The 25131-nt window shown below is 39.2% G+C and overlaps 1 protein-coding gene across 1 annotated transcript in view; it reads left to right on the top strand.

The window, feature by feature from the left end:
• The window catches only part of XRCC5 (X-ray repair cross complementing 5), a 93943-nt gene that overhangs the window by 5711 nt on the left and 63101 nt on the right, over positions 1-25131 (top strand). Inside the window, exons 3-12 of the mRNA XM_060106428.1 lie at positions 2153-2336; positions 3238-3286; positions 3738-3860; positions 6900-7091; positions 9892-10006; positions 11800-11938; positions 14786-14898; positions 17699-17761; positions 21753-21890; positions 22757-22847. Of these exons, the coding sequence (XP_059962411.1) occupies positions 2153-2336; positions 3238-3286; positions 3738-3860; positions 6900-7091; positions 9892-10006; positions 11800-11938; positions 14786-14898; positions 17699-17761; positions 21753-21890; positions 22757-22847 (1207 nt within the window). The remainder of the gene's footprint in view (positions 1-2152; positions 2337-3237; positions 3287-3737; positions 3861-6899; positions 7092-9891; positions 10007-11799; positions 11939-14785; positions 14899-17698; positions 17762-21752; positions 21891-22756; positions 22848-25131) is intronic.

Below are 25131 nucleotides of genomic sequence, written 5' to 3'. Positions count from 1 at the left end.
TGTTCCAAGAGTGGGTATTCTAAGAGACCTGCTTATGTGGCTTTTAATGACCTACCTCTAGAAATCCCAGAAGGTCATTTCCACTGCCTTCTATTGGTCAATCAGGTCGCTAAGCTATCGCACATTCATTGGGGTGGGGAGGGGGTGGGAATTAGAGTCCCCTGTTGTTTTAAGGGGTAGCCTCCAAATACAGGGAGAGAAGGAATGGATGGAGGCCCTCTTGAAGACTCTCTACCACAGTGCCTCAGTGAATATCTCTAAGATAAAGTACTTAGTACTTGACGTTTTATAGATGCTATATGTGTTTTTATTATCATTATTACTACTACTACCATTATTATTCATTTCTGCCCTTTCTACCTGGTCTGACTGCTACTTTTGTGAAGTCCATGAAGTCCTGCTTCATTCACTACTCCTCTGGACACGTCTGCTGTTCTTTCTGGGTGTTGCCTTTTCTACTGGGCACTATTACCTCCCACCCGTCATCCTAGATTTTTACAAATTCTGATAACCTGGAGTCCTTCATATCTCAAAGAAGACGAGGATGCTTCTAACCCCATTCTTGGTTATAGTAATTTGTGTCGGTTGTATTCAAGTAGTGCTGCTGTGCCCTAATGTCGTATAGATTTTTTTAAAAAAGGGAAACAGTGCTTTCAGTTTTTATTTTTGTCTCTGCCCCTCGCATGGGAGTCGGAGTGAAATCTGGAAGGCTGGGAGACAAAACCTGGTGCCGCTCCCATGCTGCATTCAAATTTCCTCCCCTCTCCTGACTGAGGTTTTGTTGTCGAACAAGATTACCTTGCCTTTAGATGAATTCTTGTGCAGGAGGCAGCTAGAATTCTAGCTGGCCTGCCCCACTGGTGTGCTGGAAATATTTGAACCCCAGCAGCTGGGACCTTCCCTCCATGTACAACTGGCAAGTGCAGCTGGAGTTGTTAACAGACTGGGGAATTTAACAGACCAAACAGAGGTGAAGAATGACAGAATCCCGTCCTCTGCCCATGCAGTGTTCTTTTTACTGATACAGGAGGCTTCTGTTAATAAGTAGGTGAGAACAGGACTGCCTTTTGTGTCTCATAGTATTTCTTGTTTTCATATTTCATTATGGAATGCTTCATAAAAGAAGCAAACAGAGAATAACATAATGGAAAGCTGTTTTCCCATTGTCTGGAGCTACAACAGCCCTAAAGTTTTACTATATTTGTTTGGTTTCTTTTTCTTTCTTTTTCTTAAAAAATAAAATGTTAACTTAAAGCCCCTTGTGTATCCCCTCCCAACCCTTTTCTTTCCTCTTCTTCCCCTCCTTGCCTCAGAATTTTCATAGTTATTCCTGCACATATTTTATACCTTGGATCTCAGTGTATTTATAAATAATATTTAGTATTGTATGAAGCTCCCTATTGTATGTAATAGTATTATTCCGTACATATAATTCCACAACTTATTTTTCTCAGTCTTATGTTTTTGAGATTTATTCATGTTGGTAAACATCGAACGAATTTATTCATTCTTTTTTTTTTTTTTTTTTTACTAGAGTGTAATATTCCGTTGTATAAATATTTTGCAGTGTGCTTTTGCATTCTTCAGTTGATGGATAGTTAGTTTTCAGATTTGCCCTATTATAAACAGTGCTGAAGCGAACTGGAACTTTCTTGTCTCTTGTCTCCTTGCGTACACGTGCAGGAACTTCTCTGCAGTATATATACCTGTAAGTGAAATTGCTGGGATATAGAATATTAATCAGCAATTTATTTTTAATCTCTGGAAAATTTAAACTTTGTATAGTCATTCCAGAAAGACAGACTAAAATCTTTTCAAATTATACATGATTAGTTTTCACTGAGAATTAGAGTCTGATTTGGGTGGAAGCAAATCAAAGAAACTCATCAAAGGCAGTTACTGCCCTCCCATTCCTCCACCACAAATTGTGCTGAGAGGATGGGAACTGTAGTCAATGAAAATTTCTGCTTAGAACCTAGGAATTATCATTGCCCATCAGTCCCACGGACCAGTTAGCCCAATATTCTATTGTTGACGGTGGCCCCAGGGACCTGCCATAGGGAGGTATGGTTGTCTTGCTCCCTGAAGGTTAGATATCTAGTGGTTTCCAGGTGATACTGTTTGATTTCAACCTTCTAACCTGCTTCTCTAGGTGTTTGCTGAGAGCAAGGATGAAATTGCGTTAGTCCTTTTTGGTACAGATGGCACTGAGAATGCCCTTGCTGGTGAGGACCAGTATCAGAACATCACAGTGCACCGACACCTGATGCTACCAGATTTTGACTTGCTGGAGGACATTGAAAGAAAAATCCAACCAGGTTCTCAACAAGCTGACTGTATCCTTTTTGAGCCAGAGAAGACTCTTAAGAAATTTCCTTTAATCTGGGGAATTGTAATCTAGTTTGGTGAGGTTCTCTAAGAGTCCTAGCTCTGAGTATGTGGCCGTTTTTGGCTCTGAGGACACGGAGGTGATGTGTGTTAGGACTGAATGTGAAATTAACTAGGTTGGGTTGGGTGCCTGGACTCCATGCCCTGCGGTAACTTGCTCCTTCTCTGCACTAGTGACATGGAGATGTTGGGAGGTATCAGAAGGGGGTATATGTGTTGACTATGTGTAGAGGGTTTGGTGGTGGCAATGGTTGGAAATGTTTGGACGTAGAGAAGATATTTTTAGAAGATTATAGCATTAGCATTCTCCTAGCCTTCCTGGATGGAGGATATTTGCATGCCAAAAATCAGACTGATACCCAAACTGTGAGACTAACAGTTTCTTCCACAGGTTCCCTGGTTTTAAGGGGTTCCTCTTATTTTTCTAAACAGTGGTGCCATCCCTGGTCACTGGGAGGTGCTGCTGTGCTGGGAGTGACTTAACAAATGCTACATTATGGCTCACTTCATGTGTAAGAATGGACTGTAATCACAGAAAATGGGTTCTAGGTACTGTAAAATGGCATCATAATTTTTCATTAAATGAGTGGAATATGTCAGATTACCTTTTGGTTTATTTCATTTTCCTGTTTATATGTTTCAGGAAGTGTACTTTGATTTATAACATATATGAATATATGTTAGTGAAATAGACTTGGAAGAAGGGCACTTGGGCAAGTACTTTTAAATCATCACACCCTCAGCCCAGTGTCCACAATTTCCAGCACTGTGGATTTCACTGGAAAAAAGTTGCATGTTCTTGGGATAAAGGGACTGTTTGGTATTGTCTTCTGCCCTTAACTAGCTGAGTTCTGGATGCGCTCATTGTGTGCATGGATTTGATTCAGCAAGAAACTGTGTAAGTATCTCAACTGAAGAGAGCTGGACATGAGCCTTTCTGTGTGCAATCAGACCATTTGGAAAATGAACCCTTGCAAGGCTATAATTGTAGCACCTGGGAGAGTTGCTTGTACGTACCTCTGTGGAGGCTGGAAGGGGATCCTTTTTTATCGTAGTGACCACATCTTTAACTGAAGTTAAAGTTAGGAAATCAGAGATATACTGTTTCCATAATGCTCAGAAATTTTGCCTAAGATGTTCAAAGTATGAGTCCTGACTGGGTTGATCATATGTTTAGTGGGAACCTAGCTGAGCATCAGCAGCACACGGACTTCTAGAACGTAATCACTTTTGTTAGCTGGAGCTAGATTCATTCCTTACCCTTTTTCTGCTCAGTGACCAAGTACACTTGAATGTGTAGGAAATAATTCAGGAGAATGATTTCTTAACATGCTAACTCTCTCTCCTAGAGGAAAGAAGTTTGAGAAGAGGCATATTGAAGTGTTCACTGACCTCAGCAGCCCATTCAGCAGAGATCAGCTGGATATTATAATTCATAACTTGAAGAAATCTGACATCTCCCTGCAGTTTTTGTAAGACCATAAGAATAATATTTGCAGACAGATCTTGTGCTCTTATAATGCAGTGATAGGACCCCTTCGTAGAACACTCAGTCCTCAAGAGTCCTCTCTGCTCTGAGTCAGAATCTGTCAGATCACTGACTTCAGCCAGCGTTCATTGATTACTCTCTTGTGTTCCAGGAACTCTTCTGAGTTTTGATGATAAAGGGATGAAAGTCACAGGGAACCTGGGAGTTTAGCTCAGTAGCAGATGTTTGCTTGTGCTGTTCTTGGACCCAGAGAATTGAGGAATTAGAGGAATCTTTTAAGGACATTCAGTTCATCTCCTGCCTGCATAGAAGACTTTTTACCCAAACAATTACCAGATTGGTGGTGTCTTTTCTTAAACAGCCTAGAGAACTGTATTTTAAAGACAGTACATGTTTTTAGGATAGAGAGGAATGTCAACTTAGGAACGATTTTAAACACATGCTTATTTTTAACTCTTTCAGATCTGAAGGATACACACACATTTATAAAATGTAATTTGCTTGTGCATATTTACAGATGAGGTATACAAACTTAGGAGGAAAATATTTTTCACAGTTTGTTAGGGAGAGAGTCCCTCCTCCCCCAGTAACTTGAATTTCCCCTCCAGGCACTTACTTTATCTTACATCCCTAACAGAAAGTTCTTTTCACTACATTAATCCTTCCTGCTGCATCTGAAACCTGTTTGTTCTTGTCCTATTTTTGGTAAAAGCAGAGTGGTAGTATAGAATGTTGAATTATTAGTCTTCTAGGGACACTCCTTTTTCGGATTGAGAGCCCTACCAAGAAGCCTCCAGCTCTGAGTGGTAAGCCTACACCTTCTTTAAAATGCCTGCCATGCAGAATTAAGAACCTCTCTTGCATGTACGTACCTCTTAAGACTGCTGAGGGGCAACTCCTTTCTGTAGAACTGTAGAAAAATAGTTCAGAATAACCCATCAAGCTGATACTTGATAAGATGGTACTTCAGAGAAATTAAGTGCTTTTTAAGTGACTCTTCTTTTCTTACTGAGTTGAGGTTTTCTCAGCACTTCAAAAGCCCAGCTCGGTTTCTGTTCCCTGTTCATAATCTCAGATGCCTTTACGTCCTTGACACATACTGCACTTCTGTCAATGTCATTGGAAAGGGCTACTTTTTTTTGTATGAGCAATGCTGTAAAGCAAGCTGAAGACAGAACATAGCCTTTTCTTCCACTTGCTTGTTATTTGACTGGTGGTTTTTTTTTCTTGGGTAATACCCTTCTTCCGTTGCTGCAAACTTCTAGCATGCAAAGTAGAGTTTTTTTTTTTTTTTTTTTTTTTTTTTGCGGTATGCGGGCCTCTCACTGTTGTGGCCTCTCCCATTGCGGAGCACAGGCTCCGGATGCGCAGGCTCAGTGGCCATGGCTCACAGGCCTAGCCACCCCGCAGCATGTGGGATCCTCTTGGACCGGGGCACAAACCCGCGTCCCCTGCATCGGCAGGCAGACTCTCAACCACTGCGCCACGAGGGAAGCCCCCCCAAAGTAGAGTGTTTGCTCTTATTGTTTGCTGTATCCCATGTATGATGGATTGTTCTAGTTGGACTGGACCTTCCTGACCCTTCATTTTCATGTTAATCGTCCCTTCTTCCTGGTTGATGCTCTGGAAACAGCAATAGCCTGGTGCAAACCTGATGTGCCATACCCTGCTTGCTGGAAGCTCTTTTTCATGTAATGCAGGACAGGCACATCTCTCATGCTAAGAATACATAGAAAAAATGTAAACATGAAGCTCTGTTTTGATGATAACAAATAAAATGATAAAGGAATCACCTTAAAAATCGACATGGGGTGACCAGCAGGTAATTTTGAGTAAACTGAAAAGGTCGCTGAATTCAACTGTTTCGGTTTCCAGGGACAGACTAGGGTGACACACTACAGTGGGAAGAACCTTGCTCTTTCAGTCAGACGACTGAGTCTTTGCTCAATCACTTATTAGCTGTATTAGCTATACGGTTTTGGCCAAATTATTTCATTTCTGTAGCTTCCGTTTCTTTTCAGAAAATGGAGGTAGAAATCTCTATCCAACTAACACATAAGGATGAAATGAGATTGTTTATATGAAAACATTTATAAAGTGTCATGTAGAATATTATCATAAAATGTGTTTGGTTGGTTCACTTTTCAGTTTGTATATTGATGATTGAATATTCCCATGACTGGTAACCCCACTCTAGTTTTAGTCTCATTTCAGTCAAACAGCTGGAGTGAAACACAGGAACAAAATTGGTTTTACTTATTTCTAGCAATTAACTGGTTTCTGTATAGGAATTCTCTATCTGAAATAATGATGACGACCTTGTTTGAGTTTTAAGTATTTTATACACTTTCTCTTATTAATCTTTATAATAATCTTGAGAGATCATTAATGGGCATTTGTTTGTTTATTTTTGTCTGCCTAGAATGTCACCCAGCCTTTTTCTAGGAAGCGTTCCTTCCTACTTTTTAACCTCATGGCTTGAATGAGAGCTGACATCTAGATCTGGCTCCTAGGCTACCACTAATTCCTGGTTTTTTCTATTGGAGAGTAGAGGGTTAAACCCTCAGTCCCTCTTTGGTAGTGCAGTTGGGTATTATGAGCTTGAAAGTGTTAAGAAACAATGTGGAGGAAGCCAGTCTGAAAGAGCGGGGCCAGCATAAAGGCAAATGAAAATGAAATATGGAGATAGAGAGTGGAGGGTCACAGAATCCTTGTGGTGGTTGATACTCTGGGTCTAGTCATCCTAAGGCCATGTGCAGCCTTGCCCTTTCAATTATTTTGTTATGTTAAGGCAATAAATTACCCCCGTAAAAGCCAAACCAAAGAGACTTTGGTCACTTGAAACTGTTAGAATATTGGTCAAGGTAGATAGTGCCATTTGATGGTTGAGAAATGTAAAGCTCAGAGAGGCTGACTGACCATTTTCTCATAGCTAGTGAGTGACAGTCACAGAATTGGAACCCCGTTTATTATTTGGCTTCAGAGCTTGTCTTCTTAAGTACTGCTGGTCTTTTCCTGATAGTTTGCCTTTCCCAATTGGCAAGGAAGATGGAACTGGGGACAGAGGAGATGGCAACTTGCTCTCGGACCACCATGGGCCCTCCTTTCCCCTAAAAGGAATCAGTGAGCAGCAAAAAGAAGGTATTCGGATGGTGAAAAAGCTGATGATGTCTTTAGAAGGTGAAGATGGGCTGGAGGAGATTTATTCCTTCAGGTAAAACATGAAAGCATTGTTTACAACTTTCAGTTGTAAGCATATTAATTTTTCTTTTGACCAGACAGCTCCCTAATGCTTTTCCTTTTCTGGGCCACTTTTGAATTAGCAGTTATACTTTAGTATTTCAATTTTTATTAAAGAAATGGTGCACCAGCCCCTAATCCCTTTTTTTGAAGTTTGCATGGTTGGTGCAAGATTTCTTATTTATTTCCAAGACTATGTCGGTAGAGTTTGGAAATACATAAATATAACGAATGATTTAACAAGTCAAATTATAAAAGATGGGGTAGTAGATTTCTTCTTTATGCCACGCTCGGGGCACATTTCTTGGGCCCTACCTTGTCATACACCTAAAAAACATTCTTAATTATAAAAAGTGGTGTCAGATCTGAGATAATACTCAGTATCCTCTAATCCTCTGATTTAAGTTTTAGGAGGCAGTATACTATAGAGATGTTTTAAAAAAACTTTTGGTCTCAAAATAGTTTGGTCAGGCAAAAACAAAGCAAAACAAAGCAAAAACCCCCAATATTAAGAATTTACAACCTGTTTATTCCATGTGGGCTTTGTAAAGGCAAAATGATTTAAGAAATGTGAAACCCCTGAAGTACCATATAACAATTAAGCAAACTGCTTTTTTTGGCCATCCAATTAGAGACTGGGAGAGATGATCTCCTTTATCTGTATTATTCTTGGTTGGAATTGGATATATACTTATTTTTAGCAAAGAACCTGAGAGGGGTCCATAGCATCTAGAACGGTGTGTATTTGAAGGGCCTGATTTGGTAAAAGTGGCAATAGAATACCACACTGTATGGCTGTGGAGTTTCAAATCCTCAGGGATACTGCTACTTAATGTTAAAGAATTAATTCCAGTTTATTAATAAATACACAAAATACAAGCATTTTAAGAAAAGTTCTTAATTGAAATAGAGGTTCAGTTGAAGTAAAGGTTCAACAGTTAGGATTCTTTTGAGTAGCAATAGTGTGCATCTGCTCTAATTTTTATTCTCAATCACAATTTTCAAGTATTTCTGGTGAGCTATAATTGATAAGCAATCAGCCTGCTTTTCTAAACATAGATACTATTGAAAAATTGCAGGTAAATGGGAATTTTGGAAATTGAACTGTAATTTCCCAAGGGGTTGTCAAACGAGTCAATGAAGAATCCTGTAAAGTGATGTTTCTTTGTCATAATATGTGTTCTAATTGTAATACATGCAAATATGTGTTCCTAAATTATTGTTCTTTCAGATTTGGATATGGCTTACTCTAACATGGGAATACATGTCTAAAGCTAACATATTCACCATGATATCGTAAAGAAGAATTATAGGCCAATAAAATTACCTAAAAAAGTTTCTTTTCCTGTAACATAGCAAGGAGGGAAATTACTATGTGTTGTCCTAGCCATTTGAAGTTACCTTGATTTTAGGTCTGCCATGAAGGTGTGGATCAGAACTTTGCCATCTGATACAGTAGCCGTTATCCACATGTGGCTATTTAAATTTATTAAAATTAAATAAAATTTAAAACTTAGTCCCTCAGTCATAGTAGCCACGGTTAAAGAGCTCAGTAGCCTATTGGACAGGCATAGTTAGAAATAGAATACTTCCCTCATTGCACAAAGTTGTACAGGACAGCCCTGGACTAGACTTATCCTCATCTAGAAGACATTAGAGGAAGATAACTTGACTTCTAATTGGGGAGGTTCAAATCTACTGCAGAACTCATCCAGTTGTTCTCAGATGTTACATACAAGAGGCTGGTCTTTAGAATTTCCCCTGGAACAGAATCCAAACCTCTTGATGGTTTTAGACATGACTCATAATCAGACTAGCAATGTCCTATGAGACAGGTTAGACCTGGTTTCAGACCCATTCATTCCTCAGTGAATACAAAGCCAAGGTGTACCGTAAGCTTTGGAGCAGGGTATCAGGTAGAATATCTACTATTCATTGTAAATTATTTCTGAAAATTGGAGTCTCTTGAGGCCTCTTTGTCCATAACTCTGGATAATGTCAGATAATCGTTAGTGAATACCACAAATTCCACCTATCTCCTATGATTTTCTCTGCTGTGTTTGATTAGGAACCAGATGAAAATAGAACTGATCTTCACTAGCATTCAAGTGAAGTAGCCCTCTACATTGTGTTTGCTACTTCCCAATTCCCTTTCCCTACGCAGTGAGAAACCTAGAGTTACCTGCTTTACTTTTAAGACTGAGTGTGGACTGCTAAATTCCTTTATCCCGTGGAGAGTCATTATTTAATTCTCTCCACTGTGTGCATATACTTACCATGTCTTTTATTTAAGAGAATGGAAATGAGCTAAAGAATTGCAGGGTTGTGAACAGTGACGATACAGGATGGAGCCCACCCTTTAATATCTTAGAGCAGGGCTTTTTATCCTCAGGTCCATGGTTTTCAGGGAGTTGGTATGTGCAAACGCATTTATGAATGTGCTTTTATCATATCCTCACAGTGTCCTTGGTCCTGAAAAAAAAATGTTAAGAACAACTGGCCAAGTTGAAGAAAAGATTGAATAGGGGGAAGGTAAAGATGTTCCTTTTCACCTGTCAGTAAAGGAATTCAACTCCTTCCTCCTAAGCCAACTCATTTGTATTCTGGCTCTCTCCCAACTGATGGTTGCCACGAGTTTTCCTTGCCATCCCCTGCTGTTCCTCTCCTTGTGATCAACAGCATCTCACTTCTCATTCTAGACAACTAAATGCAATATCCAGCACAGGTTAACATTTTTAAATTGCTGCTTTCATAATACATTTTTCTTTATTAAGTGAGAGTCTGAGACAGCTGTGTGTCTTTAAGAAAATTGAGAGGCGTTCCGTACCCTGGTCCTGTCAACTGACCATTGGCTCCAATTTGTCTATAAAGATTGTGGCTTATAAATCGGTAAGTGGTAGGTACACATTTTTAAAGAAATGTTAGCAGGCAGACAAATATGCTTATATAAGGAACTGACAATTCGTGTGTGGGTTATTCAAAACCATAATTACTGCTTCTCTAACTGCTCTCCCGGTTCATTTCATCTCTATTTAGCTTTTATGTAAAAGGCATGCTAACAGAGGAAGTTTTAAGAATTGTCTATAATAGGGACTTCCCTGGTGGTCCAGTGGTTAAGAATCTGCCTTCCAACGCGGGGGACACAGGTTCGATCGCTGGTCAGGGAACAAGGATCCCACATGCCACAGGGCAACTAAGCCTGTGCGCCACAACTACTTTAAAAAAAAAAAGGAGGGGCTTCCCTGGTGGCGCAGTGGTTGAGAGTCCGCCTGCTGATGCAGGGGACACGGGTTCGTGCCCCGGTCTGGAAAGATCCCACATGCCGCGGAGCGGCTGGGCCCGTGGGCCATGGCCGCTGAGCCCGTGCATCCGGAGCCTGTGCTCCTCAACGGGAGAGGCCACAACAGTGAGAGGCCCACGTACCGCAAAAAGAAAAGAAAAAAAAAGAATGGTCTACAATAGGGGTTGATTCCCTCCTTTTTCTCTTTCTCTCCATTGACGATTGTTAATCATGAGTTTCAGGTCTTTCTCTCTTTTTTTTTTTTTGCGGTATGCGGGCCTCTCACTGTTGTGGCCTCCCCCGTTGCGGAGCACAGGCTCCGGACGCGCAGGCTCCGGACGCGCAGGCTCAGCGGCCATGGCTCACGGGCCCAGCCGCTCCGCGGCATATGGGATCCTCCCAGACCGGGGCACGAACCCGTATCCCCTGCATCGGCAGGCGGACTCTCAACCACTTGCGCCACCAGGGAGGCCCTCTCTTTTTTTTTTAAAGAAAGAAAATGAAATGCGTTAAGTTGTATCATTGTGGTATTATAGCAGAAATACAGATACACACCAGAGTTCAGTTCAGGGTTTTGAAAACTCAGTCACATCTAATTTAGTTGTTAATGATCTGGTAGTAACAGCATCTAAGACATATCAAAAGATGTTGACTTGTTACTGTGAAATGGCCTTTTGTAACATATGTACATTTGTACATAATAGTATATTTTCAAAAATGAGTTGCTTTTGGTAATTATTTGATGAAATTCCAGTGAGTATGAGTCTTGTATCCATGCCTCCGCATGACTTTCCTTGTCTTTTTTCTTTAAATGCACAAAGTAAATATATAAAAACATTTAAATATATAAAATGTACAAAATATACAAAAACATGTTTTTTTATATATTCAAGTGTTTTTTTTTTAATATTCAAGGACTTAATTCCGAAACACACTACATGCATGAAATCCATGGAGGTACCTCAAGGCCTAGAATAGTGTCCCTGGGAATGAGAATATAGTCTCTTTCCTTTTTTTTTTTCTAGTTTCTTTTTCATATTTCCTTATTGATTTCTGAGTACTGATAGACTGCTTTCCCCTTTCTTGTGTGTTGGGAAACTGTGGTAACAAAATGTAGGGCCCTCTTTTGTTAGACAGTCTGAGGGTTTTGTATAGAAAGTGTTTGAATATATACAAATATTCATATTTATCTGTGGATTACCCTTGGGGGAAAATAAAATGTAGAAAGAATTATAAAATAAACTAAAATTTCCACAGTAGGCAAGAAACAACAAACCAATGTAGCTGGAGTCATTGTTTTGGATTTTCTTCTGTAAAGCAGAGAGTATATTAGGTTTTCATCTTTTGTCCATCTGAATCATAGCTTTCCTTGTTTTCCCTTTATTTTTCTTTTGGAAATCAGATTCTACAAGAGAAAGTTAAAAAGTGTTGGACAGTTGTGGATGCAAGAACTCAAAAAAAAGAAGATATACAAAAAGAAACAGTTTATTGCTTGAATGACGATGATGAAACTGAAGTTCCAAAAGAGGATACTATTCAAGGTATTAAGCCAGTGAGAGTTTCATTTTTGCCTAGAAAATTTTCTTCAAGATGATAGGAGGCAGGCTAGGTTTTGTATTATTATTTGTCTAGAGACACAACTATATGAGGGGATCATGAGACACTGGATCCTTTAGGTCATCTGTTGAGTCTCAGGCAGGATGGTTCCGAGGCAGGAGTATGCTCGGGCATTCAGTCTCTCTGGGTTTTAAATGTCTCAAGTGACAGGACTTAATACTTGGCTTTGTTTTAAAGTTTGAAACTCACTAGCTAGGAAAATACTTATATTAACATGGCTGAAGCAAATTTTTTGTTTCCCTTTGACTTCCATAGTGATCATTTTTCTGAATGCCAATTTCAGGTCTTATATCCTGCCAGTTTAGCTCCCTTAAGGTAATTTAGGGGATAAGAAAAATTATTTGTGTTTGTTATATTGCTTTATGTTCACTAGGATCTTTAGAGTTGTACTTCATATATTTGTACCCATTGGCTCTGTGGTGTATTTAGATGGCGTCTCTATCCAGAGGGCTTAGAAGCTAGCTGAGGGTTCAAGAGCTGAATGTTCAAGAGCTAAAATGATAAGATACCAAATGATGGTTAAGATGGAAACCAGAGTCTATATAAATTTATCACCAGACTATGTGCTACTCAGTATAATTTTAATTTGCAAGCCTTAAAAAAATTCCTTTCATCTGTGGCACTACGTTGCAGTATTTGTATATTTATATGTTTTGCAGGGGTCTTGGTGGGTGGGAGAGTGATTAAAGGTGGTGGTGGTTATGACCCCTTTCTTTCTTCGGATGGGTTAGAATGTAATAAACAACCCATAATCTCTACTAATTCTTTAATTCAATGCAATAGTATAGTGTGGTTAAGAACAGAAATTTGGGAGTCAGACCTTGGTTAGAATCATGGCTCCATTACTTGCTCGTCATTTAATCCTCATATAATGACTGGCTCATAGTAGGAAGAATAGCATGATTAAGGGCATAAGACCAGGAAAGTAGAGGGCCTTCTCAGTGATACCAAGTAGTTGGGTAAGGTGTATTGGGCATATGCAGATTCGTACTCAGGGTAGTATCTAAAAGACAATCTGCATTTTCTCTTTTAATCTTCACAACAACCAATGAAGTAGGCACTCTTTATTTCCATTTTACAGGTAAGAGAATTGAGGTTGAAAGACATTCGTTAACATATGCAAAATCTCATAGTTAACAAGTAGCAGAATTTGAACCTAGGCTGCAGGAGTCTGTTTCTACATGCTATTCTGAATTAGGAAGGGCTTTGAATGATACGCTGAAAAGTTTATGCTTAATTTTGAAAGCGACATGGAGCTGTTTATAATTTTGAGGAGCAGAGTGTCAGGGGAGCTGTGTTTTAGAAAGATTAATAGGACATCTGGGTATAGGATGGATTGGAAGGAGAAGGGACTAGAGATGAGGGTACCAATTCTTTGGGTTGCAAGCAAAGAAAGCAGCTCTGGTTGTCTTAGACAGAAAGCAAACATATTGGTGGAGCAAGGGAGAGGGAAGAGTTAAACATTGTTTCAGTTCGAAGAGCATAGATGTGCAGCTTTTCTCTCTTACCTTTTTGCAGTTACCCACATACTTCCTTTGCCTGTCTTCCACTTTCTATCCCTAATATGTAGAGTTCTCTTTTTTAGATAGAGGGACTAGTTTATGTGAGCAAAGGACTATGGGCATATTTGTAGTCTGTTCTCTATTCTTTGCCATGTACAAAAGTTACAGTTATTGATTTGCCCTTTAAAAGATGAGCCAGAAAACATAAGACAGTTTTAATTAGAATTTTTAGGTTACTCTTAAACGATCCAAGTAAGATGTCTGAAAAAACATTGGGTTTAGATACCAGTCTTAATTATGTGCCATACAGTTCCCTCTTAACTTCTTGTTGAATTTTTTGTTTATATCACCAGCTTTTATTAAAAGACATATGAAAATAGAAATGTGTTTCTTTTTCATTAAATACATGGTATGTGCAGAGTGAGGGAACTAATAAACACTGGATCACAGAATCTGCCCCCAAATACACAAGTTTCTTTGTTTCTTGGAGTAAAGATGCATATGCTTTTCCTTTTCATCTATGCAAGGTCATAATCCTTGGCTTTTGATGATCTTTCTCCCCATTAAACATATAAGACTATATAGTGAAAGGGCATGACCTTCCATAGAGCAGAGAGGCCCTGGAACAGGGTTGGAGTTTTTTTAAGTAGCCAAGAGCCTATATCTGTAATAACCTAAGTAATCAAAAAGAAAAAAAAATAGACAATCCAATCCCAGAAATAAATTTAAATGCAGAAAAGTATCCAGCTTGTCAGTTGAATGTTTCTAAATAGAAAAATTTTGGCTTCTTCCATTAGGCATTTGTATATCTCCAGCATCCATTTTTGAGAACATTTTGTTCTGAAAATCCTATGGGCACATTTCTCTGTGGGTCTCCAGGTTTCTAAATAAATGTGTTCTTGTTATTATGTTTACAAGTCATGATTGTACTTCAGTCAACCATGGTTTATCTTTGGAGGATAACTAGTACATTGCATTTGCTACATTCTTCCTACTAGGATGGATAATCATTAAGGTAACTAGATTGCAGAATATGCTACTTTAAAAAATGTAATTAGATTTTAATTGTCTTTGTGTTGTATATGTTCGTGGATCTGCCGCTTCTTTTTCTGCAGTGATCACAAGGAGCAGAAATTTGATTCCGGCAAACAGTATATGGAGGCTTGATCCAGAGTGTGCATGTATTGTTAATGTATGTATAGGGCCAATTTCAGCTTGTAGAAAATGAGGCCCCATATGCTTAACAGATGCTCTTCTCTTGTTCTTTAGGGTTCCGCTATGGGAGTGATATCATTCCTTTCTCTAAAGTGGATGAGGAACAAATGAAATATAAATCGGAGGGGAAGTGCTTCTCTGTTTTGGGATTTTGTAGATCTTCTCAGGTAAAGCATGTATTTGTCTACTAATTGTAAACAAAACAGATGAGCTTTTTTCTCATTATTTGAGATGGTGTGCTTTGGATTGGGCCTGTTATTTATGTTTTTTTCACTTTTAGTTTTTCTAAAATGTAGTCTGGCGTGCTGCTATCCTTGATTTTTGAAGGTTAAAAATCAAGAGGTAGAGAAGTCGGCATAAATCAGAATAGATTCATTGAAAAGTCACTTCTTAGCTTTGGTGTCGGTCATAGCTCATAGTAGCCTTAAAGAAACAGCATCCAGTTCTTTGCTATTGTATTGCTTTCTCTAACTGTTACGTATACTGGAGTGTTTTACAGGAGTCAAGGTCTAGTTGGGTTTTGAATGACCACAGATCTCTTAGAATATCATTGATTTATTTATGCCAGTCACCCTTCTTCTCAACACCCAACAAAGAGGTCTAGGATGCAAAACTTGTTCATTAGTCATATGTTTTTTAGACGGCAATACAGATATACAAAAGAGACACAGTGGAAAATGCAGTAACTTATTGAAGACTGTGGATACCATCTATTATCCAAGAAAGGGTCATTAAAGATTCCCAGCAGTCTTAGATGAAATGTTCTTGAGGTAGGCAACTGAACAGAATGAATAAGTAGAAAGTGCATCTTTTCAAGCTCTATAGGGATGAAGATATTTTTGTTGGTTCTAGAAGAACTCAAGTGAGAATTAAAATAAAAATAAATATAACCCAATATACCAGATTTAAATTTCTTCATGTTGCTCCAGCATGCAATCCCTGTATAATTCAGTGTTAGAATAATTCAGTGAGGTGGGGAGAGTGTTTTCCATCATATGCTCAAACTGTTAGATACAGTTTTAAGACTCATAAACCAAAAATTGAGAGTATTTACTTAAAGTCGATACAGTTAATGGTGACAAGAAATACCTTTTGGAAGTTGAGTATCTCTAACAGTTTTCTAACAAATTACACTAAATGTGCTTTTCTTTAAAATTATTCACTTTGGGAGGTATATAAACAAAATTTATGGTTCTTATGTCAGTGCTTGTGAGTCTTTTCAGTGAAACAGAACCTCCATTCAGACCTATTTGTGGAAACTGGCTTATTGGGAACTGGGTCTGCCTAATTCCAGATAGGCAGAAAGGATCTACCCAAAACTCTTATCACTGTAATTTAGGACTCAAAAAACTGAAATCATCTGTGCCATGGTAGGTGTGGGGACCTATTTAGTTAGATGGCAAAGCAAGAAAAAGTGAGCTGAAAAAGTACATTTTCCATTTAAAAAGATTTTTATTGACTTAAAATTAACTTTTAAGTCATGAAGTGTTTTCTAAACCAACTTACTGTTGTTTTTAAGCTTTAAATTATTTTTTCTTAAGTGCAATATCAGACAGGTACAATAAAGATAGTTATAATAGCTACCATTTATTGAGTGATTATAATATTATAATCAATATACTAACCACTTTATATAAATTCCCATTTAATTCTTATTACAGTCCTCTCAGGTAGGTGCTGTGATATGTATTTTATACATTAGGAAATGGAGGTTCAGCGCTGTTAGGTAATTGGCCCAAGGCCCCCAGCTAGAAGGTGGTAGAGATGGGTTTTGAACCAGGTCTCTCTGACTCCAAAGCTATGCCATTAATCAGCTATAATTTGCCCACCAGATAGACAGGCTTATTTTTGAATAGTTTAGTTTTTACATACCTGCTTTTGTGTATTATGTTAACAAATGCATACACGTCATCTTAAGAACAAGGTTTTTCCATATCAACTAAGGTAAAGTATAAGTATGTACCTTTTAATAAACTAGTAATTAGCTTTAAATTAATAAGATCACATAGTTTTCCAGATTCCCTTAATCTGAGGGACACTAATATTTCTGGATTGAATTAGTGTGAAACTTTTCATAATATAAAATAGGTTTTTTTTGGTTTGGAATTTTTTTTTTTTTTTGAATTGTGAATTACTCTTCTCTTTTAAACTTTCAGGAGTCCTTTCAGTTTGCCTTCCTCCGTGTTGTCAGTGTTCTGGGTATCTAATTATAGGATGGATAAGAATTTAGCCAGAATTTTCCCAAATGTCTGGCTGTCCTTTGAGAAGTCATTTAGGTGCCTTAGGAAAAGGTATCATTAACTGTTCTTGAATCAGTCAAGAACTATTACAGATTCTAATAGGAGGGCAAATAAATCTATATGGATGTAGCAAACTGAAAATATAAGATTATTCCCATATTTTTTCAAATAATGGTTTTCAGATGGGGAATGGAAGTGAAGATGGTGGTATTTGGCTTATATGGGCCTCACCCCCACACCTGTTATCTCTGCTGAGGACACTTGTGCCCAGACTTTCATCTTAGTTCCTACCCATCCTTTAAGTCTTGACTTAGGTGTCACCATTTGCAGAAGCCTTCCCTGACACCTCATGACTAAGATAGCTGCCCTTCTTATGTGCTCTTGTAGCACTGAACTGTAATACTGTACTCTTGTGGACTGGTAGCACTGTCTGGTAATACTCCACTGCAGTTAATTTCATATTTATCTACACTCCTCAAGACAAGGCTACATCCTATTCATTAAGCCGTTTATAGTGCCCAGAACAATGTTTGACATAAACTAGGCACTCATATATTTGTTGTGTTTAAGTGATTTGAACCTCAAATAGTAAGTTGTTTCTAGTACCTGTGAACGTTTTTCAGTAAGAGCATTTTGAATGTAATTTCCTAGTGATGTGTGGCATTATGGTTTTTTGTGTTACTTATTTTGGATCGAAACCAGTTCTTTTCCTCACTTCCTCTTGTAGGTCCACGTGAAATATTTTATGGGAAGTCAAGTTCTAAAGGTCTTTGCAGCAAAAGATGATGAGGTGAGTTGACAGTAGGTCTTTGAGGTAGTGCCGTAGAATTGAATTGTCATTTTAAGTGAGTTGTTTGGGGCTTTTATAGTTTAAAATGACATTAATTCTTGCAACAGCAGTGGGGAAATTCACTGACCTTTAACTCTGAAAATGGAGAATGATAAATGTATTTGTCATAGCATGAGCACAAGGCCTGAGGACATAGTTCTGCAATTGGAGATCAGGTGAGTATTAAAAACAAAAACATTTGAACAAATACATTTAAGTATGGGGATCTCATGGTCACAGGTTCAGGAAGGTTGGGGTCAGGTTAACATTTTCATTTTCATAAACAGAACATTTAGTGCTGGCTTAAGCATCCTGAAGATGAGCTTCACTGAATAATGATACTACTTCCATCATTGAGAAATTTGTCTTATCCCCCTTACCTCTTTCTTTTCATTATTTTCTTACATCCCCAGGAGATTCTGTTTTCACACTGATTTCTGCCTAGCTAACAACCCGTGATTCTTGCATCCTACACTCACACCTGCCCTCTCTATAAATATTTTCTATGTAGTCTTCAAGTAAGAACTTGTTATTTCCTTGAAGATTTTGATGTTAACTGGAAGATTACCGTCCAGTGTCTGTTTAAGACTATTTAGGTCTCCATGTTCCAGAAGTTACTTGCATTTGGAACTGGTAAACTGGATGTAGATGGCTTGTTTGGGGTCGGGGGGAAGGGTGGTGATATAAGTGATCTAGTCCTCTTTTTCTCCTCACTTCTGAAGGGTAGCTGGCTGCTGATTTAGTGAATGGATATGCCATTATTCTATTAGAACAGTAAAATTAAGAGAAGAAAATGCTTGGCTTCCACTCAGTGTTAAATGGATTCATTAAAGCACAGTAGGTGTACGTGAATCCTCAAATTTGAGAATCCTAGTTCATGGATTTCTCCTGAATCAAATCCTAATGGGAATCAGGCAGTTCTAGTATCTGTTGTCAACACAACTTAACTGCGTTTTTAACTCCTGCTGAGGTTTTAACTCCAACTTACTGTCCCTTTACCCAAAGAAAATTCTGATCCCTTCATGTGATTGCTGGGTATGCAGTAAGGAAAATCATATCACAAAGCTGTGTTGACTCGTATGATTCTCTAGACTTTCTAGCTCAGGTCAGGGCAGCATTGTGACTTGCATAATTCAAATCCAGCCTCATACAGACCCTGTAGATCACAGGGTCACTTTGAGTCACTAAAGAAAAAAAAATTCATCTACTGATGGCAAAGGGCTACTCTTTGGTGTCAGTTCTTGATGTCATAGTCAAAGAATCATATTAACTAATTGGGGCTATGAGATAAGCAGGGGAGTAAAGAAACTATGTCATATGAGGACTTTGAGTAAAAGACTGCATGGAGAGGACTTGTGTAGGTAGGCAGGGGAGTAGGAGGGATGAGAGACAATAGCCTTCTTCAGATACTTAGAGGATTATCATATGGAATAGAATCTAAACTATCCTTCCTACCAGAGGGTAAATTGGAACCAACAAGTGGTCATTTTGTTCAAGATGAAGAATTATTTTATCAACAAGGATTACTATCTCCAAATGGGTTGGTTCCTTGTGAGATGGTCAGATCCCCATTCCTGTAAGTTTCTAAGCAGAGTCTCTACCAATCAGATGTTAGGAAGGGAATTCCTTCATCATGTGGGTTGTTAAACTAGATGAATACTTTTGTTTTTCAGCTCAAATATTCTATGATTCTATGAATATATTCCTTTTAAAAAATGTTTTCTCTGGTCATTAGCATATAATTTTTTTTGTATGGAGAATCTACATTTTTATGTGCTGGTTTTCACTATGTGGGAGAGAATGGGAGAAGAGAAAGGGAAGGAAATGGAGCTTTAGTTGAGCTTCCCACAGGTGTAATATGGTGTTCTAGCTGCCATTCCGGACCCCATCCTTCTTTAAGTATCCCAGTTGGTCCTATCAAAGACACCTAAATAAAAACTTGCAAACAAATTGGAAGTAATCTCTTCTAATCTCTTCTTCATCGTGCTTATCTGGCCTCTCTTATGGGACTTGTTAGAATATGCACATTCTGTACTTGGTACACATCTCGTTTCTGCTAGTAAAGAAGCTCAGTGAGATCAGGGACTCAACTTTGTTTTCTTACATTGCCTAAGACAGTGCTTAGCCAAGAGTAGGCATTAAGTAAATATTCCTTGAATTGAACTGAAAAGATAATCAATCTGTCATGAAATCTGTAGAGGATTTTGATGACTAGGTATTGATGTCATAGGTTTTTAGTGGAGGAGATGGGAATACACATAGCTAACTTTGATAAGGGTTAGCTGTAACACTGAGAAAAGTACAAAGTTTTGGGGGAGTTATGGAGAGGGAGAGAGATGAGTAAAGCAAATCTGAAATGGAGAGCTGGTCAATTTACTGGTCCTTGAAAATGGATTAGAAGCTTGAGAGCCAGAGATTTGGAGAGAGCATTCTAGTGAGGAGGAAACTACAAGCAAAAAGCTACCGAGGTGGGAGAGTACAAGACTTGCCCGTGAATAATGATCAGCTCTACCGAGGTAGGGATAGAGGAACCCTTGGAGGTTTTTATGGAAGAGAGTGACATGATCAGCTCTAGGAACAGGGGAGGCAGTGATGGAACAGAACAGATAGAATTTGAAAGACGGCATAGAGGTAGACTTGGTAGAGTGTGGTGAACACTTGAAGGTGAGGGACTGTAGGCAGGCATTATCAACTGTAGGGCTTCTCATTTGGTTGACTGGGAGGAGGTGTTAGTGGAAGCAGGGAGCACAGGAGGAGAAGAGGGGGAAGACAGGAAGCTTAGTTTTGGTCATGGATAGTTTGGGATACCTAAGGTATAACTGTACGAGTTATCTACCAGCTAGTAGGCGATATAAGCCTGGATCTCAGGAGAGTTTTCATTTTTTAATCTTTCTTTTTTAAAAATTTATTTATTTATTTATTTTTGGCTGCATTGGTCTCTGTTGCTGCACATGGGCTTTCTCTAGTTGCGGTGAGCGGGGGCTGCTCTTTGTTGTGGTGCGCGGGCTTCTCATTGCGTTGGTTTCTCTTGTTGCGGAGCATGGGCTCTAGACACGCAGGCTCAGTAGTTGTGGCTCACAGGCTGTAGAGTGCAGGCTCAGTAGTTGTGGCGCTTAGTTGCTTCGCGGTATGTGGCATCTTCCCGGACCAGGGCTCGAACCCCTGTCTCCTGCACTGGCAGGTGGATTCTTAACCACTGCGCCACCAGGGAAGTCCCTTGGGATAGTTTTAAAGCTGAATATACAGACTTTTGATTCATCAACTCATGGGACTAGATAAAATAAGTAGTCGCCAAAGTAGAGTTTTAGAGTGAGAGGAGGAGAGAAAGGCCAAGAGCAGAATTTCAAGATTAGTTGGAAGAACAGAAGAGCTGGGGGAGGAGTGGTGTACAAAAGTAGAATAATCAGGGCAGAGTGTTGTTTCTGAAGCCAAAGAAGGAGAAAGTGTAGAGAAAGAGGGATGGTCAGATGCTACTGATAGGTCAAGCAAGTAGAATACGGACTAAGAGTTAGGCAATTTGGAGATCATGGGGGACTTCAGAGGGTAATTTCAGTAAGGAAGTGGGTCAGTAGCTTGATTAGATTGAAGAATAATTGTGTTCTAAGCAGTGAAACAGCAAGATTATTATTTCATGAAATGTAAAGATGAAGGGAAAGAAAGTTATAGATACTAATTTGTGGAGAGAGGGGCAAAGAGAGATTTTGTTTAGAGTGAGGGTGTGAATTCAGAGGAGAAGGAAAATTGAAGGAATAAGAGAATATAATGAAGAAAAGTTCCAGAAGAGGTACAGTAAATGTGATTAAATGCAGATGTGTACAGGGTAGCCTTAAAGTGGTTGGAGGGGCACTTAAAATCTAAAACAGGAAGAAAGTGAATAACAATCTTGTAAGTATTGTGCTGTGAAAACCCTCGCGTGTTTGATACGTGTTAACGCATGCATCTTTCTTACTAGGCGGCAGCAGTTGCCCTTTCCTCCCTGATTCATGCTTTGGATGAGTTAGACATGGTGGCCGTAGTTCGATATGCTTATGACAGGAGATCTAATCCTCAAGTTGGCGTGGCTTTTCCTTATATCAGGGACGCCTATGAGGTAAACCTGCAAGTCTTTTATTCATATTAATTTTTTTCCCTTCAGTTCCTTTATTCTAAACAGTGCTTCTCAGCTGTTAACGTGCATGAGAATTACTTGGGGGATCGTGTTAAAATGCAGTTTCTGATTCTGTAGGTCTGGGGTGGGGTCCCGAGATTCTGCCTTTCTCACCAACTCCCACGTAACGCTGTTGCTACTGGTCTGTGAACCACCCTTTCAGATGCAGTGAAAGAACATAAATTATAAGAGGAGGCAAAGAGCTTCTTATTAAATCAAATCAGTAAACATTAACCGTGACCTTCTGTTTGCCCAGACCAGGGACCTTCTCTCCATTCTCATCCTTCTTGACTTCTCAGAACCTAAAGAGAGTACAGATTACCTCCCTTTCTACAACAGCCTTTAGTGTGGATAAAGGTTGAGGGTGTGATTTTCTTGTGATCCTGGTGAAGATCCATTTTTCTAGGGCTCTCCTGTTTAAAATACAGGTCTAGACCCCTCGCCATTTCCTGTTTCTCAGAGAACTCACTGTAGCAGAAATGGAACGAGAAGGCAGATATCTTGACTTTCACGTCAGCTTGCCAGTCACCTTGACTCTCTCATTTGTTGTGTTGGTCATGCATTTTATAGGTATTCTTTGATAGTCTCTCTTTTAAGCATTTCTTTTAGGTTTAATATTCTTTGTACTCTTTGCAGTTGAGTACAGCTAATCACAGAAATCGGAACACTTTATTCTCCTTGTCCCTGACTTGAGCTGTCTGATGTTTGAAATCCTTTTGTTGTGCCACTGCCACAGTGTTTGAGATCAGCTTTAAATTTTTTACATTAATTCGGTTGTTTCTGTTTTTACCTCCACTCTTTCTCATTAGTGTTTAGTGTACGTACAGCTGCCTTTCATGGAAGACTTGTGGCAGTACATGTTTGCATCCTTGAAAAATAATGGGAAATGCACTCCCACAGGTGAGTTTATTTCCGTTTTGCTCACTGATTGGCTCTAAACACGGACTGTTTTGGGGAAATCACCTGTCTTTAGTCATGGTTTTGGGGCTAGGATTTCATAGGGTGGAGTTACAGTTGACCCTTAAACAAGGAAGAGGTTAGGGGCACCACTCCCCCCAGTCGGAAGTCCACGTATAGCTTTACAGTTGGCCCTCAGTATCCATGGTTCTGTATCTGCAGATCCAACCAATCTCAGATTGTATAGTAATGTACATATATACTTACAATCCACATATAAGTGGATCTGAGCAGTTCAAAACCACGTTGTTCAAGGGTCAACTGTAGTTGGATTCCAGTCACACTCATATATGGTAATGATGAAGGTGATTGTTTTCCAGCAGCAGGGATAGGTTTGCTCTAAACATTGTCTAATTTCCCCCTTCTGACTTAGAGCTTGTATCTGGGGAGCAGCTTACTGGAAATGGATGCACATTCTTTAATTGTGAGCAGAAGGTTTGCCCTCTACTGAAGTGAACTGACATGTGGTATCAAACCTGTGACTAGTGTCCTACGTAAAATATGATGTAACTTTAACCAAAAAGTGACCGTGCTGTAGATGCCCTTTTCTCTTTGCCCTTTCTTCATAGTGTACATTATCAGTCCAAGTACTGTTCCAGGAGTTACTGGGAACTTAATGAGAAGAGGTCTTTATTAAGCATCTGGCTGCAAATGTCAGGGTGCTACCCAGAGTGATTCTCACACGCACAGATCCTGTCTTCCAGAAATCTCACAGTTTAAGACAGTTATCATAAGAGAAACCAGTGGGCTGAATGTAGAGAACATACCCAAAAGAACACAGAATGATGAGTAGATGTTTTAGTTGACAAGTTTAAATCTGCATCAGTGTAGGATTAGGGAATTGTGAGGTGAGTCTCAGAACTGGGTGCCCTCTGTACATTGGGAGCAGTGTGCAGGGCAAAAGCTAAGAATCAAATGGGCCCCTAGGGCTTGTCTCTTTACCTTCTGGAAATGAGTCTCTCTGCATCACGTGGAGCCAGGCATGGACTTCAATGTGTAGAGGGTGCCAGCGTGTTACAGTATTCTGTCTCTTCCTCTTGGTAATTCCAAACTTTAAATAAGAAGAACATTTAAAAAAGAGAACTTTGTTGAGAGATTACCTTATAGATATAAATCACTCAGGATCTAAAACATTAAATATTTTTCGATCTGTTGCTTTATATTGTGTGAGTTCTGTGACATTTTTGTTTGCATTCGCTCCATTGGAAAAACGGATCATTAAAATTGTTTGGCATATTTCCCAAGTCAGCATTTATGTAGGGGTGTGTAATGCCAGCGTAGTCTGGCCTGATACTAGCCTGTCGTAGCAGATGGACATCACCAAATATTCACCCACACAGGTACCACCTCCTTCCTATTACCGGGTGGACCCTGCAGTAGTCAGCTTGAGATGGTGCCTGAGACCTCCCTTGGAAACTCCAAAAATGGGATAGAAATGTCTCATGATAAATATCTGTATGCTCGTTCATTTTGTAGTAGCTGTCCAAAAGGGATGTTTGAAAAGGTGAAGAATAGAAGCATAATGAACTTTTAGGAACTTCTTACTCTTTTCCGCCTTTTGCCGAGTAACTGTGAATGATCCCAAAATAGCACTTCAGTTTTAATAGCTGAACTGCCGTATGAATCAGCAGAATGAAAGTTACACGTGGCAGTTTAGGTAGAAGCATTTTTGGGAGAGTTGCCTTTCATCCACATTGCTTTGGGCTGTGTCGTTTTCACTGACTTGGTAGATTTTTATTGGGGAGAACTTGCTTCCTATCTGGTATTAGAGAGACATAAAGAAGAGGACGTCATGTTTCTGCTCTCGAGGATCCTTAGAATTTGAATGGAGTGGGGTAAGACATGTATGCAGGACTTTTTTCCAAAGAAGACATACATACGCATGGCCAACAGACACATGAAAAGATGCTCAGCATCACTAATCATTAGGGAAATGCAAATTAAAACCACACCTGTCAGAATAGCTATCATCAAAAAGACAACAAATAACGTGTTTGCAAGGATGTGGAGAAAAGGGAACCCTTGAGCACTGTTGCTGGAATGTAAATTGGTACAGCCACTATGGAAAACAGTATGGAAGTTTCCCAAAAAATTAAAAAATAGAACTACCATATGATCCAGCAGTTCTACTTCTGGGTATTTTCCCAAAGAAAACAAAAACACGAACTCAAAAAGATATATGCATGCCTATGTTCATTGCCACATTATTTACAGTAGCCAAGTTATG

Source organism: Mesoplodon densirostris, chromosome 8 (assembly GCF_025265405.1).
Source record: "Mesoplodon densirostris isolate mMesDen1 chromosome 8, mMesDen1 primary haplotype, whole genome shotgun sequence".
NCBI lineage: Eukaryota > Metazoa > Chordata > Mammalia > Artiodactyla > Ziphiidae > Mesoplodon > Mesoplodon densirostris.
This window is presented reverse-complemented; position numbering and strand designations above follow the sequence as displayed.